This window comes from Anarhichas minor, unplaced genomic scaffold (assembly GCF_050575085.1).
Source record: "Anarhichas minor isolate MPS153535 unplaced genomic scaffold, ASM5057508v1 ptg000017l, whole genome shotgun sequence".
Taxonomy (NCBI): domain Eukaryota; kingdom Metazoa; phylum Chordata; class Actinopteri; order Perciformes; family Anarhichadidae; genus Anarhichas; species Anarhichas minor.
In genome coordinates, this window is record NW_027466463.1 from 15,206,116 (window position 1) to 15,222,759 (window position 16,644).

At 41.4% G+C, this 16,644-nt stretch overlaps 3 protein-coding genes across 3 annotated transcripts in view; 2 read left to right on the forward strand and 1 right to left on the reverse strand.

Moving 5' to 3' along the window:
* The window catches only part of pald1a (phosphatase domain containing paladin 1a), a 36,986-nt gene extending 33,527 nt beyond the window's left edge, over positions 1-3,459 (reverse strand). The window contains exons 1-2 of the mRNA XM_076093882.1: positions 3,323-3,459; positions 3,124-3,169 (exon numbers count right to left, since the gene is read on the reverse strand). The gene's annotated coding sequence lies outside the window, so the exon portion shown is untranslated. The remainder of the gene's footprint in view (positions 1-3,123; positions 3,170-3,322) is intronic.
* Positions 3,460-7,571: 4,112 nt separating this feature from the next.
* ndr2 (nodal-related 2) lies at positions 7,572-11,420 on the forward strand. Its single transcript, XM_076093738.1, has 3 exons — positions 7,572-8,013; positions 9,840-10,627; positions 11,268-11,420. The coding sequence occupies exons 1-3, from the start codon at positions 7,749-7,751 to the stop codon at positions 11,418-11,420; spliced, it is 1,206 nt and encodes a 401-aa protein (XP_075949853.1). The 5' UTR covers positions 7,572-7,748.
* Positions 11,421-12,657: 1,237 nt separating this feature from the next.
* On the forward strand, positions 12,658-15,322 carry lrrc20 (leucine rich repeat containing 20). The gene is made up of 5 exons (XM_076093047.1): positions 12,658-12,904; positions 14,021-14,109; positions 14,316-14,465; positions 14,584-14,751; positions 14,845-15,322. Exons 2-5 carry the CDS (start codon positions 14,040-14,042, stop codon positions 14,967-14,969), a joined length of 513 nt encoding a protein of 170 aa, XP_075949162.1. The 5' UTR covers positions 12,658-12,904; positions 14,021-14,039; the 3' UTR covers positions 14,970-15,322.
* Positions 15,323-16,644: the final 1,322 nt, after the last annotated feature.

The window sequence follows — 16,644 nt, forward strand, 5'->3', positions numbered from 1 at the left end:
GATCCCTCTGTTTCTCTTCCTGAGGTTTCACATGCTCCCAATCAAAATAGTATTTTGGGGATTTTCCTTATCCGAACTAAGAGTCGAATGATAGAGGGTGTTGTGAATCCCTTTGAGGAACATTTGTGATTTTAAGCTACTCCATAAAACTGACTTGAATTAATAGTAATAAAAAGAATCGGTTGTCGTGTTACGGTCATGTTTAGTTGTAATATTAAACATGATAGATATAAGATGTCTTACGTGTCTCCTTGACTTCCTATTTCAAGTGAAACCAGAGCTTACCGTTTGTGCATTCCTAGCAGTAAAGGGCATTTGCACAGCAAACTCCTTTCAATCTCTGTCACTTTAAGGACATTTAATCAGTAGGTTTCCTTTACCCTCCACCACAGTCATGCATGATAATGTGCATGTTCCTATGTGGCGCAGTCGAAAGGCTGTAAAACAATCTGACAACAGATTCTCCCACTGTCCTCGTCCACACTAAAACCTCCTATATATCATCCAATGTGGTGTTTCTATTTGTAAAATTGTGTGTTGAATGTGGCTGACTGTCAGAGGCTTTGATTTAACAGTGGCATGGTTAATGCTGCAGCACACGCTGTCGCTTGCTCACTGAAACTGGTACATTGAAAACCCTCCTCTGTCTTACCTCTGCTGCGAGACCATGTTGCACACACACACACTTTGATACGGAAGTTCTTGCTTAAAACAAGCTTGTCGGCCACACTGCATTTCAGCATGGGCAGGCCTGGTCTAGCAGGCGGGCGGGCAGCATGGGCGGAGGCCTGAGTAGAAATAGCCCTCAGCCATAAACATCCTCCTGGAGATCCACATCAGAGAGGCTGTTTATCCCACATGTCAACCAGAGTAGTGTTGGGCTGCTTGTGAAGCCAATAAAAACGATAAACTTGGGATTTCCCGACGCAAAAATAAGTAAATGAGTAAACAAGATGGTGTGTGTTTTGTGCCAGCCAGGCCGTGAACAGCATAGTCGAAGTTAGCCAAAGGCACAAATATTTAAATTCACAGAAAGAAGAAGGACCATGGAAACGGGTGCCTCCTGCCAGCCTACCAGCATTGCTCCATTCAGGGCTGGCACATTTAAATTCAGCCGGTGCACCAACTTTGCTGTAGCAACGGCTTCAGACAAAAGGGCCTGAGTGCAGACAGGAAGGAGCGTGCAGCTGCAGGATGCATCTGCTGGTGGCCCCGAGGAAGGATGCAGAGCACTCTTCATTCACAAGAGATGCAAGAGGGTTCAAGGGAGATGGGGATCACTTCTTAACGTTTAAGAGATCTTTTAACACAACCTCCCATAACGAGATGGAGAAGAGAGCCCGGCAGCAAGAGCCAATAAGTTCAATGCAACGCGCTTACTTGGCAACATTGTTCATCTTATTCAAGGGTCCTCAGCATTTCTGGTCTCCCCGGAGGCCACTCGCTCAGTCTGCCAATGTTAAAGTCTGAAACCCTGCTGGCTGCACAAAACCCCCCCAAAAAAACACATAAAAATATGAATACAACATATGAAACGTCAATTTATGATGCGTCGGATGTCTGATGACAACATATTGCAGGAATGTGCAAAAGACTAGTCCAGCATTGCCCAAGAACCTCATCTAATGTACGCCAATTAAAAGGTTTGGTGTAATCCAATCCTTGTCTCATTCACAACAATGAATGACACAATGTCCCACAGTCTCTCACTCATCACAGGATACTAGACCACCAAACCACCATTCAATACAACCCAGTCACAGCCCCCCCCCCCCAGGCCAAGGAAGTGTATAAGCACACCTTGACAGGATATGCTTAGTTGTACTCTCTGAAACTTCCTCCCTGCAGCTGCGCACATATTTCACCAGCGAGGTTAAGGGTTGCATACAGCCGTGATTCCACAGGACATTGCTAGTTCCTGAGCTAAAATATCAGAGCTGGGCGGAAATGAGCTCAGTGCTTCCTCTGCAGAAAATCTTTTTTTGTTTTCCTTCAACCGTTCCAAAGATCTCATTGTGAATTTGTGTCAACTCTTATGTTTGTTTTTGGCCGAAATAAATCACCCAACAACACACACAGAAAAATACTGCGGAAAAAAAAGGAAGCTGCACGTGAGGCATTGTTCATGGCCTTCCAAATCTGATGACACTATAGCCCCAAATAGCTTTCGCAGTGCAAGACAGATAGTCCGGATTAACAGACTGGGTGCACAAACTGACCGGAAAACAACAGACTTCCACTTAAAGCAGCAAATCTACTGGGACTCCATGAGTGACACAAAAACAAACTCTGCTACTGCAGTGAATGTGTGATAAATCACATGAATGACCTTTAGCCTTCTACATTCTTGCTTTCATCACAGCTCGACACTGAGCTGCTAAAAAAAGAGTGTGCAAATCTATTTTTAAATCCCTGCCTGTAATTTATTTCATTTCAAGATGGCAATTTTACCCCCCCCCCCCTATGATTTTAAGGCTGCAGTACTGTGGCTTTCATTTTTTTCGTAACCCCAGCGTCCGACCACAACATTCTGTCAGCACCACCAGGCTAACTGACAGCGTTTCTATCAGTCGCTGCCTCAGAGAACCTCTCCCTGGACAGATTTTACACCAATGTGTTAGTATGTTTCGCCACACAGAGTGAAGTGGTAAACTTGTGTGTGTGTGTGTGTGTGTGTGTGTGTGTGTGTGTGTGTGTGTGTGTGTGTGTGAGCAAACACAAATCTGACTTAGCAGTTGCATTTTTTTTTAAGTTGCCGTGGGAAGCTATAGAATCCTATTGGAGCGAGAGATGATGAACACTTCAGAGGAGAGACTATGCATCACATGCCATGAAGAATGTAATCCATGAAGCTATGTGAACATCAAACATGACTGGTATTATGAAAGAATGCATTAAACCAAGAAGCTTTTATATTCTAAGTTAGATTATGATGATTTGTTTTGTTTGACACGGTTGCATAGTGCTATCTTCAATTTCAAGTAGGAAACAAAAATCGCACCCAGCATCTGAAGTGATATTTAAACAACGACGTACGTTTCCTTTTGTATCCATCAGAAACATACTGACGATAGCGACCACAAGACTCAAGTATCACAACACAGAGAAGTGTCACAACTCTACCTGACATTCAGCTGATCAGTCAACCATCCGAGAGGTGCTCGAGTCTCTGAGGAACACAATAAAAAAAAAAATAAAAAACTGAAAATAGTGGGTGAAAAATAACCAAAATGACTGCAGGCAGCGGCACCAGTCTCAGTCAGACATCCTCGCTGGCATCTCTCTCTCTGATCTATGAGGCAAGCTGTCTCTTCCTACTCACACTACGGCAGGCGGCGGTCTCGCATCATTAAGGCGTCCTTATAAAGTGAGTCAGTGAACGTGTCCTTTGGTGAGGACAGATCCCAGACGGGCAGTCTGCAGGGGGGGGGGGACGGGACACACACAGCTCTCCGCCTGAGGAGGTTTAGATGGGTGATGGCATGCTCCCTTGTTGTTTTTTTGTTACTTTTTTGTATGCATCCCCTGTGCATGAGGTGCAAGGCTGCTCGCGCACGCTGGGATTTGTGTGTGCAACGGGTGAATGTGTGTGTGTGTGTGTGTGTGGATGTGTAAAGAGGATGTAGAGGCGGACTCAGAGAGGCTTACTCATCATCCAGTTCGCTATCCAATCACTACCCGGAGCCTCCTGGCAGCACAATGCCTCCCACACACGGCAGACCTTTTAACAACCGTCTCAAACACACAAATTAAACCTTCACTTATTAAACGTACTACAATCAGCTGCAGCAGTTAACCCTCTCTGACATAATGCAATGTAGACCTGCCAGGAGGCTGACAAATCAGTCACAACTGCACACAGATGACATCACGTAAGCCTAATTCACTACGATGCTCTAATTACTCCATTCATTAGCGGTTAACACGTGCCATGTTGAAGGCAAACAGGCTTACAGCTGGGCAAACACTTCGATTTAAGCTCGAGGCTCAGCTGCAAAGGCCTATGTGCTCTACCTCTTATAGCTGTAACCCGCAGGTCAGACCATCTCGTCGTGCAATAAGTGTCCTATTTCCTCATGTGGGCCGTATAAAGAAAGAACAAAGCAAACAGTATCCAGTTATATTATACCTGCACAGAAACCCCTAATTCAGCAGCGCATACCCGACAACAACTACGACTCCAAAAAGAAGTAAACAGCCAACAACATCAAGTTTATCCTCTGACTGACTGCGGAAATATTTTCTTACAAAAAGTGTGTGTAATCAACGGTTTGTCACACGACAATGTCCAAATCAAGCGCATTTGGAAACGCGGTGAGTGGTTTTGGGAGATATGCATGTGAAATCTACTGCTGCCACACCTGTTCCTTCCTTCCTGCAGCAGCGCAGGCCAAGACTCTTGATGTTCTCGCAACACAATGAGCGTGAAACAAAAACGCCCCCGTTGCCTGCGAACAGCAGAACATGAATGAATCAATGCAGTGAGTGAGCAATTAGGAACATGATTTTCTTTTCTATGGGGGGGGGGGGGGGGGGGGGGGTTATTGAGATCAAAGCCAAATATCCGGAAACAAGAAGCTGTCTAATAGATGTCACTAAAAGATACTGAATATAAATGAAATAAAGCGACAATAAAGCTATCAAATGAGGCATCTAGTTACTCTGACAGGTCCAAAGCATTCATTTCCTTCTGATTGATTTATTAGATGGCGATAAAGCAGAGTGCAATTTGGAGTAACGGATGTTCCGCTTCCTCTTTTCTAAATGTCCCAAATGGAAAAAAGAGCATACGGCTAATATCACCTGTCTTACCCGAATCCTTTCTCAGGTCTGGAGTCTGTCTTACCCCCAAAAAGGCAATTTGCTAAAAGCCTTTTAACAGCAACAGGAAAGGCCGAGATAGTAAACTAAACCATCTCACCTCAGCCAAAGTTCAGCTGCTATAGGCGCAGTATGAGAATGATGGTTAAATTACTATATTATATGGATGAAATAATAACTTGCGAAATGTTCTTTATTTCCTTGCTGCATGGGGACAGGTTTTGAATACACCACCAACACTTTGGGAAGATGAAATGACAATGAGCTCCCCCCCCCCCCCCCCAGGAGACACATTTGGGGGACATTAAATATCCACTTGAGTCCAGTGATCAAATATGACACCTTGTGGTAAAGATTATCCATTGCACTCTGACAATGAAAACAGTCAAACATCAAAATATTGTACGGGACACAAATAATAGATAAAATCAACTCTTTCTCATGCTTTTTGAAGCAACCCTGGGTTTTAACTCTAACCCCCATTTTGATTTCTTTCTGTTCCCAACCAATTTCCCTACCGCCCATAAATAGTTAATAACAAAACAACCATTCACACCAGATAATCAACAACTTTTTGATTTAAGCCTGGGAGGAGTAAAGCTGTTCTACTCCTCTTATCGAGATAAGCCTAGAATAAATAGCTCAATCATTTATGATGCAGGTGTCCATTCATTCATGCTCTCACTCTTGATTAATTGTGATGGTCGCGGTTTGATCTGCGCTCTCGGTTGTCAAGAGCCAGTTTCTGTCTCCCCCCCCCCAGGATGTGAGGTAAAGTGATATGAGCAGAGGAGACTGGTCCCAGCTGCTCGGGGATAAATCAAACAACAGCCGGCACGGCAATACATCAAAAGGGCGTGCTGTGCTTTGTCTTCCGTGCGCTTTGGACTTTTCATACTTTACATTACGCCTAATGGGAGGATGAACATGTCTGAACATTGACCGTGTCTTGTGGGCATTAGTTTGCACTGACAGCATGTATTCAGTGACAGCCTATATGCTGTTTGCATTGCATTCAAAACGTGTTCCAGACTAAAAGTCTTTTTAAGCCCATGAGCCGATAACAACACATTATTTGTTGCCTATTCATAACAAAGTAGAGCACATAAGTTCATGCTTGACCTTTGTAACTAAATATGCTAAAGGTCTACTTACAGTACCAGATTCAATATTTATGAAAAATACCATTCAGGCCAGTAAATGATATAATGCTATTATTGTTATCCATGTGTGGGAGTTGTTGTTTTGGGTGCATAGTGTTTCCTGTATTGTGAAAAGCTACAAAAATGTGCTTTAATTATTAGTGATACATTGATTGCTTGTTGAAGTAGGTGCACATGTTAAAAATTGTGTACAAAAGAAGGTAGTAGTCATGTGGTGCATTAACTCAAACATCTTACATATCAGTAAATTAGAAAATGTGTTTTTTTTAACAAAATAAAAGCATACATCTACATTGATCCGCCTCCACGTGTTTGCCTCAGATTTAGTTACCAACTGGAGGTCAGAGTTTACCCAACTTCAGATCATTCATCACTTCCTGGGAAGATGCCGTGGACGATGTAGTGCAGCCATTGATCGTGGGTGTGTGTGGGGGGGTACCAAGCACACGTATGCCCCATCAACCACACAATCACTTCGCGTTATAAAGACACGCATTACTCTTATCCAAAATGCTCAAACGAAAATATTGAACATGCATTATTTAATAAACGTGCTCGGAAACGGCGAGAGTCTTCAGCATCCAAAAAACGCGTGAACGTTAAGTTTTCGCCTATCGAGGCTCGTGCAACAAGAGCCGTAAACTTTAAAGCTACTCACCATTTCAGCACACGGTGGGTGAAAAAAGGGTCTGGCTTTTAGGAAAGCATGTTTTGGTGTAGTGGGTTTGTCCCGTGGAGGATGAAGCCGCGGTGCACCGCTCTCTCTTTATACCACAAGGAAGAAAACAACATCCATTGATTTGTTTTTGGGGTCCTTTCTCTGGAAATTCACGAGGAAAAGGATTTTCGCTGTGTGTATGAACGACGGACAGCGCATGCGCAGTCTGCGGTCATCCTCGGATGCTCGGTGCCAAGTCTCACTAACCATAATTATTCACATCCAAAACCTTAAAATATGAATCACTGAGCTTTGCGACATCGTGGTTCATGCAGTTCTATATCTTGAGAAGCCAGTTCCAAAAAGACAGCGTGCTTCAGCTATGTTTCATGCAAATGTCAACGATCCACCACTTTAAACTTGTATTAAAGGGATATTAGTATTGTAGGATAATACTGTGAAAACCCAAAACACCATAAAAGAATGATACAGTCAGTAATATTGACATTATATAAGCTTTAAAGCCCTATATGAACAGTGTGTGATTATAAGTGAAACCATGGGATAAAGTAGATATTGTAGGCTATGTTGTTGGTCTTTTTTACTTTTTATAATTATATATATAGGCATGCAGCCTACATTTTTTTATATTTTATTTGAGTTATTCGTTATCCTGATAATTCTGATAATTGAGTGATTTTTTCACAATGTTTTATGTTACATTAGTAATGTTTCACTACTCTGTGTCCCAACGGTTCTCCTGTTCATCTCAGACGGTATTCAGTAGACATTACACTGTGGGAAAGCCTAACACTTAGTGTAAGCCAAATAGCTAAAAACAATTAATCCAAGGATGGGGAGTCAGGCTGCAGAAGCCCACATAACATGGCGCAAACAAAGAGTTGCGCGCCTTGTAAACACGCACCCAGGCGCCTCATTACCAACAGAATGGATGATGAGCTGTCAGGTAACAAGTCTTGAGGACGCATGTCAATTTCCTTTAATGTTCTCAGCTACTTGTTAAACATAAAAACGGGGGTGGGTGAGGGTATATAAGACACCCCTAATCTCCGCGGAGAGGAATGTGTCATTAACCGGCCCATAACATGCGTTCAGTGGGAGCTCTGGCTGTCGCGCTGCACGCATCTCTGCTGGTGCTGCTCGCTCATGGGCTTCATAAGAACAGGGATGGAGTTTACCTGCGGTCGCGGCAGCATTTTTCCGGGATGGACCGATCCACCGCGTACCACCTGCCAAACTACATGATGCATCTCTACAGGAATTTCAGGTCCAACTTTTCCAGGCCTTCGGATGCCACGGAGCAATACACCGCACAGCAGGCAGACACCGTGAAGAGCGTGATGGCTAAAAGTAAGGTTTGCTTTTCCAAAACATGCATTTTAGGGAATCATGAATGATGGGACAACAATGTGATGCGACATATATTAACGTCGTTATTCCTTAAGGTTTTTTTGCTGCTGTGGCCAAAGTCAGATCTCATTCTTTACCACTTAAAGACACTTTGAGGGTTTTTTTTGGGGGGGGGGGGGCCTCAAGTGTTGCTGTCAAAGCTGCGAGCCAGACGACCTCAGAGGGTTTCAATCCACATCCCGCTCAGAGGGGCGAATAACCATGCAGGGATCAGCGTGAGAAAAGGACGGTTTTCTGTCTAATTCTCAAAGCAAACCTCTTTTTTAACTTAAATAGGTGATGTTGATTAGTACCTCGCCAGACATCCCCCTATACAAATCTCTTGTTAAGTCAAATCAACAACTTCCCTCAGTTCTTTTTTCACACTTGGCTTGATTAGATTAGAGCTCGGCATTTAATGGCACAAGCAGCCGACAGAGGACAGCCCTCTCCCTGCTGCTGAGTCTAATTTCACATCGCTGCTAGGTGTTAGAGTTGCTACCTATTTGTTCGGCTGAGGATATGCAGAAGCCAGGAGAGGCAGAGGATGTGTTAAGTGATTGGTTTCGGATCGGTGTTTGGTTTGAGTGGATGATTGGCGAGGGTGGTTGGCACGTTTGATCAACAGTATATACAGCTAAGCAGGCCAATGCACGACAGAGAACAAATTGAACGTTTTGAATGCTTTAATCCTTTAGATTAATTTGAACCGCGCCTGTCCATTGAATCACAATGATATGGGCGCAGCACATGATGCCCTGCACCAGAACAATGACTGGATTATGTTTAAGACATCTCCACCACAAGCATTAATCATGAAGTCATCAGAAGTTATCAAAGGGAATTATACTTGGCCTTTACCATTCTCCTCACAACTCACTTTGCAAAACAAAAGAAGAGATTGAATCTAAATAACATACATCTTAACAGTAATTAATAAGGTCAATGATGGTTGGTTATTGAGGTTTTGGGGGTGCACATTAATTGACAATTTGCTGATGTCAGCCTGACATTTACATGCATCTATTTCAGTTATTAAGACACACATATTCAAATATGTTTCAAACAAATGTTGTATTTCCCTGTTATACCGCCATGTAGCAAAAAAAAATCATCTCACAGCGTATATGGTTATATTGTATATGACAATATGTATGTACATTGTGAGCAAATGTTTTATTTATTTAAGAAAGTGATTATAGAGAAGATTATAGGAAGAGAAGATTATAGGAAGAGAAGATTATAGGAAAATAGAGATGTGTCTGTTTTTGCCATATTCAGTAAATCAAGTAGCTGAGAAATCAAGGTCCATCACATAAATACAAACATCCTTTAAAAAATTGCAATAAAGCAGTCCTGCACATAATTACCTATAACCAGAGGTATTAAAAAGAAAGTTACCTTGGAATTAACCGTGTAAAAAAAGCTTTCTGTTGTTTCACAATATGTTATGTCGCCCAATCCCACCACCACAAGTACCTGTTAAGTTTAAATGCTTGGTTTAGAAAGACACATTTAAAGAGATACTGCTGTAGCAGCGTTTATGTCCTGATTTATTACTAAATACTTTTCCCCAGAGGAAGTCTTCACTGAAGTAAAGAACAAATCAATGAAGGAGATCATAATTACCTACATTTAAATATAGCATTTCGCAGTTAACATTTTGGTTGTTGTAGTTTGCTTCTCCTGGAAAGCTCACTGGTATTTGCGTGTTGTCATATCGGTGTCAATTATAATTTAAGGTGTCTGAGACTATTCTGCTAATCTTTCTCTTTTCACTACATTAGGTTTGACGTCCAGTCAGCGGCGCTGGATTGCGACCTTTGACCTCAGGGTCCTTCTCGCTGAGAAGCAGATCCAGGCGGCAGAGCTGAGGGTCAGGCTTCCTCGGACGGCGAGTGCTTCCAACATCACTGTGGCGGTCTATCACCAGCATGGCCAGGCGTGCCATACGCACGAGGGCTGCCAGGAACAGCAGCTGGTGGGGCTTCTCACTGAATCATCACTGGTCACTTCATCACAGAGCTGGAAAGTGTTCAACATGACAGAACCGCTCTTGAGCTGGCTCAGGCGAAAATCGGCGACGGCGAGAATTCCACAAAGGAGAGGGTCAAGAAGAAAGAGAGTGGAAAAGACAAAGAGAGGCCTGTCGCTGCCCGATCAGCCCGTCTTTGTGGCGAGCCCGAGAAGAGAGCAGGACGTGAGTGAGCGGGCCTTGTTGGTCGTCTTCTCACAAACTGGCTCTGATGAAAGCTCGAAGGCCAAAGCCAGCTTGCTTCACACGGCTGAACAATCCAAGTTCTTGTCCCCCGCTGAAATCAAAAGGGCCCGTAGGCCGAAGAGGCGCAGGAGCAAACGGGGCCAGATAGAGCAAACAGCGGGAAGCCCGCAGGCGTCCAATGGAGGGAGTGAAAACTCTCTCTGTCGCCGAGTCGACCTGCATGTCGACTTTAATCAAATTGGCTGGGGGTCCTGGATCGTCTTTCCCAAAAAATACAACGCCTATCGCTGTGAGGGTTCCTGCCCTGGTCCCCTGGGGGAAAACCTGAATCCAACAAATCATGCTTACATGCAGGTTAGTGGAGCAGATTATCCATCTATGTTGTTATTGTGAATAGAACTGATTCATTATCTGAGGCTCAGTAGAGTCACATCAGTGTGTGCTGCTTGTGTACGTGACTTACAGTATTTGGTATTATCACTGATAGATTAAGGTAAACTGGTTGCTGTTGGAAGGTAACGACAGGGACTGCAGAAGGAAACAAGACTAGAAGGACAAAACATATGCAAACGATTTTACCAGCCACTATTTTGATAATTAATCCATATTTTTTGTAGTTTTTTTTGTCTAATAAACTGAATATATTTGGGTTTTGGCTGTTATTTTAATAAAACAACAAATTTGAATTCAGAACCGGGGGCTGTGGGTAATTAAAACTGATGTTTTATACATATATTTTATCGACAAACCGATTAATTGAGAAAACTCTCAGCAGAAAATAATCAACAATGGAAATAATCATTAGTTGCAGGGCTATAAAACAGATTTAAACAAGCATGCTCTCACAAAACCCTCACTGGCATAATCCGGAATAATTCATCTGAAAAATATTTAAAGTATTTGTCTGTTTTGGTATCTTTATTTACAGAAATGGAGTATTTTACGACTGGAATTATACATCTAAATCCTCTGTTTTGTTTTTTTTCTTTTCCAGAGTTTACTGAAACATTACCACCCGGACCGAGTGGCAGCACCCTGCTGTGCCCCAACCAAAATGAGCCCATTAAGCATGCTGTACTACGAGAACAGAGAAATGCTCCTCCGACATCACGAAGACATGATTGTGGATGAATGTGGCTGCCAGTGACAGCTACAACCACCTCCAAACATGACCTGTGTTGCTGAGCGGTGCTAACGGCATAAAACATGCTGTGCAGGAGCAGCCGATGTCTGGAAAACAAAAGGAAACACTTAGCCGGGAGGGAAAAGCTCTTTGACATTTGTCACTGTGAACTGTGAGATTGTAGGTGATCTACGTGCAGAGATGGGATTATAATTTGCGATGTGAGCTCTGGAGAACATTGTTATTTTAGGATGTGCTGAAATACAAACTCAACAATAGCATCCAGTCTTCCAGCTGTTTGCAGATGTCACAATGTAATGTACAACTTTATTTCCCTTGTCAATTTCATCAATGTAAACATGAAATGGCAATGTTGTTGAATATTACAGCACTGTTTTTATTGTACAGCACATTTGAGTAACTGTAAATTAAAGTATATTTATTGTAAATATTAAAGAAATTGTATTTATGTACATTTTGGACATGGATTATATATATTTGTTATGTTTTATTACTTATACTGTACTAACAAATGTTATTTTTAAGCAGAGATGCTGGGTATCAAACATCTTCTAGATCAAACTATGGAAAAAGTATTTTGGTTTTGGTATATGATACCTCGTCTAAAAGTACAGTTTACAGTTACTAGTTTTAGAGTGTTTCAGCCATCAACAGTGTCACATCAAAATACAGCATTGTATAGGAGAGGAATGTCCAGCAAATACTGTAAAGTGGCAGTTATAGCCGTAACAATGGTAAACTATTCACCTGAAGCCAGAGAGAGAGCTCACTATTCAAATCCTTTGAAAAGACACTGACTAACCAGGAATTTGCCAGAGTCATGACCAGTGCTCAAACTGGGAATAGTTGACCAGGAATCAGAGGTAAGAACATCACTTATCTTCCTCATGCAAAAATGTATGGGAAAATTCTAAATTCTAAATATTAGTATTCAAAGTAGAGAAACAGCCGAAAAAAGCTCCTTGTGTTTTCTTCATGTGTTTTAAAAGGCTCAGTCTCAATGCAAAATAATCAGATTTTAAAAAGCAGCACTCAGATATAAAACTTTTGAATATGCTGACAAAACTGACTCGTCACCCAACATTAACCAACTAAATAACGTAATGGTTCTTCATTATAAGTATTACTACTTAATAAGTGAAATTGCTGCTTTGTTACTGTTAATTAGGCTAACGTTTCATCGTCTGCAACTTGACAGCGCAGCACTGACACTCGTGAATTGAAGCATTTCCTAGCAAGATGTTTGCTAGCAGCCTAGCATATTCCTTACTTAGCGTTACTAACTGTCGCTTTAAGTAACAACGACGTTTACAGAATGTAAATCGTTGCTATATGAGGTGTTGCTAATCTTACTTATTATAATGAATAGGGAAACATTCAGGTGAATTGTCCTCTGTGGGGCTAAAAATACACACTCGCCAAATTAGACTGGTTGAGCTGCTGTAGCTAACAGCTGCCAGGCTCTGTAACACTAGCTTCTAGTTTAGGTAAGTGTCTTCCTGGTGTGGTTTAAATGAAACACTGATATATTGAAATCATTACTAAGTGTAGCTCAACAGGCTGTCTTTGTATTAGTCTGGTTCTGGTCTGGTGTTAGGCCAAAGCTTATTTTATATTGACTTGTACTTTACTTTACTCTGTCAGAGGAAGGAAATATGTTCCTCTTGGTTCAGTTCAAGTAATAGGTCACTAACGTTTCTTGGTCGGCTTTCTACGACGACTTACTTCCAGCGAATTGATTTGTAATCAATGTTTATTTGACTGCTTTGTTACTTTGCAGATCTATGTTATGAATAAAAAATAAGAATCACGAATAATTTATTATATATTATAATAAATTAAGCTTCCCAGCAGCATATAAAGTCATTACATTTTCTACCACCTTCTTCTATATATAATCCAGTAATATCATATACGATACATCATCTGAAATGGGTCATTCTGCATAATCAGTACACATACAGGCTCATACATTTGTACTCTTACTTGAGTAACATATTTGAATACTTCTTCCACCTCTGCTTGTAGTACAGAGTACTTCTATGTGATCCATCACCTGATCCGAAAGCATAAAAATCCCCAACATTTTGGGACTTGTCATCACTCATTATTTACAGTAGATTGTTTTGTACTTTCTCCAATTTAGTGGATTTTCATAATTGCATCATCTCCAGTTGTTGGTGTATTTCTTGTCGCACTTTTATTTCTTTTACTTCACTTTTGAAAACCTTTAAAATACGTACTTGCATGTGAATTATATCAGTACCTCTCTCAAGAAATATTAATGTCAATTTACAGAAAATAAGTAAGTAAGTAAGTAAGGGAATTTACTCATTTCCTTTTGTTGACAATATTACAACAAAAGGAAATACGTTACTTAATATTACTCTAGTGATGAATGGTTACAAAGATGTGTGTAGCATAAGAATACATTGAGCACTCACTTAATATTGACATAATGTAGCAAGTGTGGCAACCGCATGAAGCTGGATACATTTGAATTGACATACTGTCATTTTTAGTTACTGCAATTACTATTTGGGTGTCATACATCTCATGCATCAAAAAACTAAGTGTCATGTGTCATGTAATGTTGTTTTTAGGAACAGTTCCAGCGGAAAAATGGCTGAGGCAGTCGCAAATGTGGCCCGGAGGGTTAATGCAACCGTAGAGGAGGGGAAAGATACACTGGGTAATATCTCTTCTCTCTCCCTTCTTGCTCTCCTTCTCTCACTCACTCACTCTTTCTGCTGAATGAAGAGCCCTGATTCAATATTTCAGATTTTCACCAGCAGGTGGTGTCAGAGGCTAACATTTGTCTTTTCAAATAACTTTAAATCTTTAAGTGTTTGTTAATTATAGAAGCTGTGTTAAAGCTTCATCATCTCTTCTCTGCAGACCTGTCAAACTGCAAGCTCATTAACTTCCCAGACGGTGTGTTCAAGATCCTCAAGTGTGTCTCAGACAACATCCGCGTTATCACACTGGCTGACAATGAGATGAAGTCCATTTCCAGCAAACTCTTTTCAACCTTCACTCAGCTGAGAGGTAGTGGACGATACACTCTTCAGTGTATTGTTGTTGTATGTTGTTCACCTCACAAATGTTGGCGGAAGAACAGACAGGTGACCCCTCGATTTACGCCCCGTCTTTAAATATTCTGCAGAACTGGACGTGCGAGGAAATGTTCTCACCAAACTGCCTGACATCGTGGGAGAAATGGAGCATTTAACCTCCATCAATCTGGCTGATAACAGCTTCTCCATCTTCCCCGATAAGCTGAGTGAAATAGCCACGCTGGAGAGGATTAACCTGGAGGGGAATGGCATCACAGGTAATAATAATAAGATAATAATACACAAGGGGTTGTATTTTGTTATATGCCTTGAGCTCAAGTTTACTCTGTTATTCTTATCTTGTCCCACAGAAATACCAGTGGAGAAGTTGAGTGACATGCCGGCACTGAAGTGGCTGAACGTGAAGTCAAACCCTTTGGACTCAAACACTCAGTCGGCTCTGCAATCTCCACACAGTTTTGAAACCGAGTGCTAAAATATGTCATTTATTTATATGTACCCACCCATGGTCTGCATGCTGTGTGCCTTTCAGCTACTTCAGTCGGATGCTTTGGTGTGCCTCAGAGACGAGGAAACATACTTGAAGATATCGAACTGAAGATATCAAAATGGTTTACAAGAAACAAAGAAAACGGAGGTGTTTTATTAAATAAGGTTTTCAGTTCTGCTGTTGACTTCACCCTGCGGCCTCTACTTTGTCCTCTTTTTATGAACTACAAAGAGATGAAATCAATCCATTTATACGCCACTTCATTCATAGATAAATAATCACTTATTTATTCCTTTTGATAGTATAAAAAAAGTTTTTTTCAATTAAAAATGATGCACTGGAAACTCTGCAGTCTTGCGTTATTATTTTTCACTGGGTGACAGTTATTCATATTCACGTTGGACCAATTTTACAGAAGTGTGTCCTGACGTAAAGTTCAGCTATACTGTTTATTTAGGACGGCTGCTGATGATAGTGTTCATTTTCAACAAGTCTGACCACCGTTTTCTGGAATAAAAGATAATTGTTTACGTCAGAAGAACTGTCAGAAAATAGTCTTCTAAATATCTTGTTTTGTCCGACCAGCAGTCCCTCACTCATAATCCGTTTACAATTATACAAAACAGTTTAAAAAAAGAGCTACTAATTTTTCTGTTGATGAACTAATTGGTGAATTGTTTCAACCCGAGTTTTATTAGTAAGTTATTGATGTTCACATTCACAACCATAAAAGATAAACTTGGGATACGGATCCTAGGCCAACAGTTTGGTCAAAGAATAGAATGAGAAACTTCTTTACTTTATCACATGTGTAGACGTAAAATACCAGACTATTAAAATAGAAAGGGCTCTCCTGTAGTTCATCTACGCTCATAACAAACAACAAACTTGATTGGAGAGACAAGCAAAGTACTCTGAAACGATCGGATCACAGAGAGTTGATTCAGTCGGGTTACAGAGAAAGTCCAGATAGAAACACTGATCACGCTCTTAAACCCTCCATCTGCAGGTGACAGAGGCTGATCCTCAGTATTAAATGGTTCGCTCAGGCTTTTCAAGAATTCTTTAAATAGCAACACTGCAGAGTCTGGATCACCTATAAGCTGATGTTTGGGTCCACTGTGTCAACCCCAGAAGGGCAAGAAGAGAGAGGTAGCGTTATGATGTGTGAGGGATTCACTAATGACCATTTTTATGTGTGTAAATACTTTCAAATTTGACTATTTCATACAAGGGTAGGATGCCGGAGTCGTGACGTCTTCTGGTCAAGAGAAATATTTAGCACAGAGGCGGGCTTACAGCGTCACGTGACTCCTCTGCTGCCCAGACTGTGACCTTGTATTGTGCACCATGCTATTCTCTGACTCCACGCTCCTCTCATTGCTACAATTAAACAATTCATGTAATTATACACCTGACTCTGACATATTGATTTACATTACAACGTTAAGCAACGTGGCAAGCTCCATTAGGAGCCATTAATTGCCCTCAAAATCAACCATGCAACCTGACTTTTAAAATGATGCATGTAGAGAGAAAAACAGATAAGTCACCTTCGTACATGTTTCTAAAAATAGGCCCATAATGTTATGTTCGAAATGGTTACAGAGAAACTCCAGAGGCAAGAAGTCACAACGTGGGCACGCCACCTAATCCTGCC

What these genes read in the sequence shown, in the direction of transcription:
- lrrc20 (XM_076093047.1), top strand. Translation starts at nt 14,040, where the DNA reads ATGGCTGAGGCAGTCGCAAATGTGGCCCGGAGGGTTAATGCAACCGTA. An exon ending in GGAGGGGAAAGATACACTGG is followed by an intron (nt 14,110 to 14,315) that starts GTAATATCTCTT and finishes TCTTCTCTGCAG; the next exon opens with ACCTGTCAAACTGCAAGCTC. An exon ending in AACCTTCACTCAGCTGAGAG is followed by an intron (nt 14,466 to 14,583) that starts GTAGTGGACGAT and finishes AATATTCTGCAG; the next exon opens with AACTGGACGTGCGAGGAAAT.
- ndr2 (XM_076093738.1), top strand. Translation starts at nt 7,749, where the DNA reads ATGCGTTCAGTGGGAGCTCTGGCTGTCGCGCTGCACGCATCTCTGCTG. An exon ending in GAAGAGCGTGATGGCTAAAA is followed by an intron (nt 8,014 to 9,839) that starts GTAAGGTTTGCT and finishes TCACTACATTAG; the next exon opens with GTTTGACGTCCAGTCAGCGG. An exon ending in CAAATCATGCTTACATGCAG is followed by an intron (nt 10,628 to 11,267) that starts GTTAGTGGAGCA and finishes TTTCTTTTCCAG; the next exon opens with AGTTTACTGAAACATTACCA.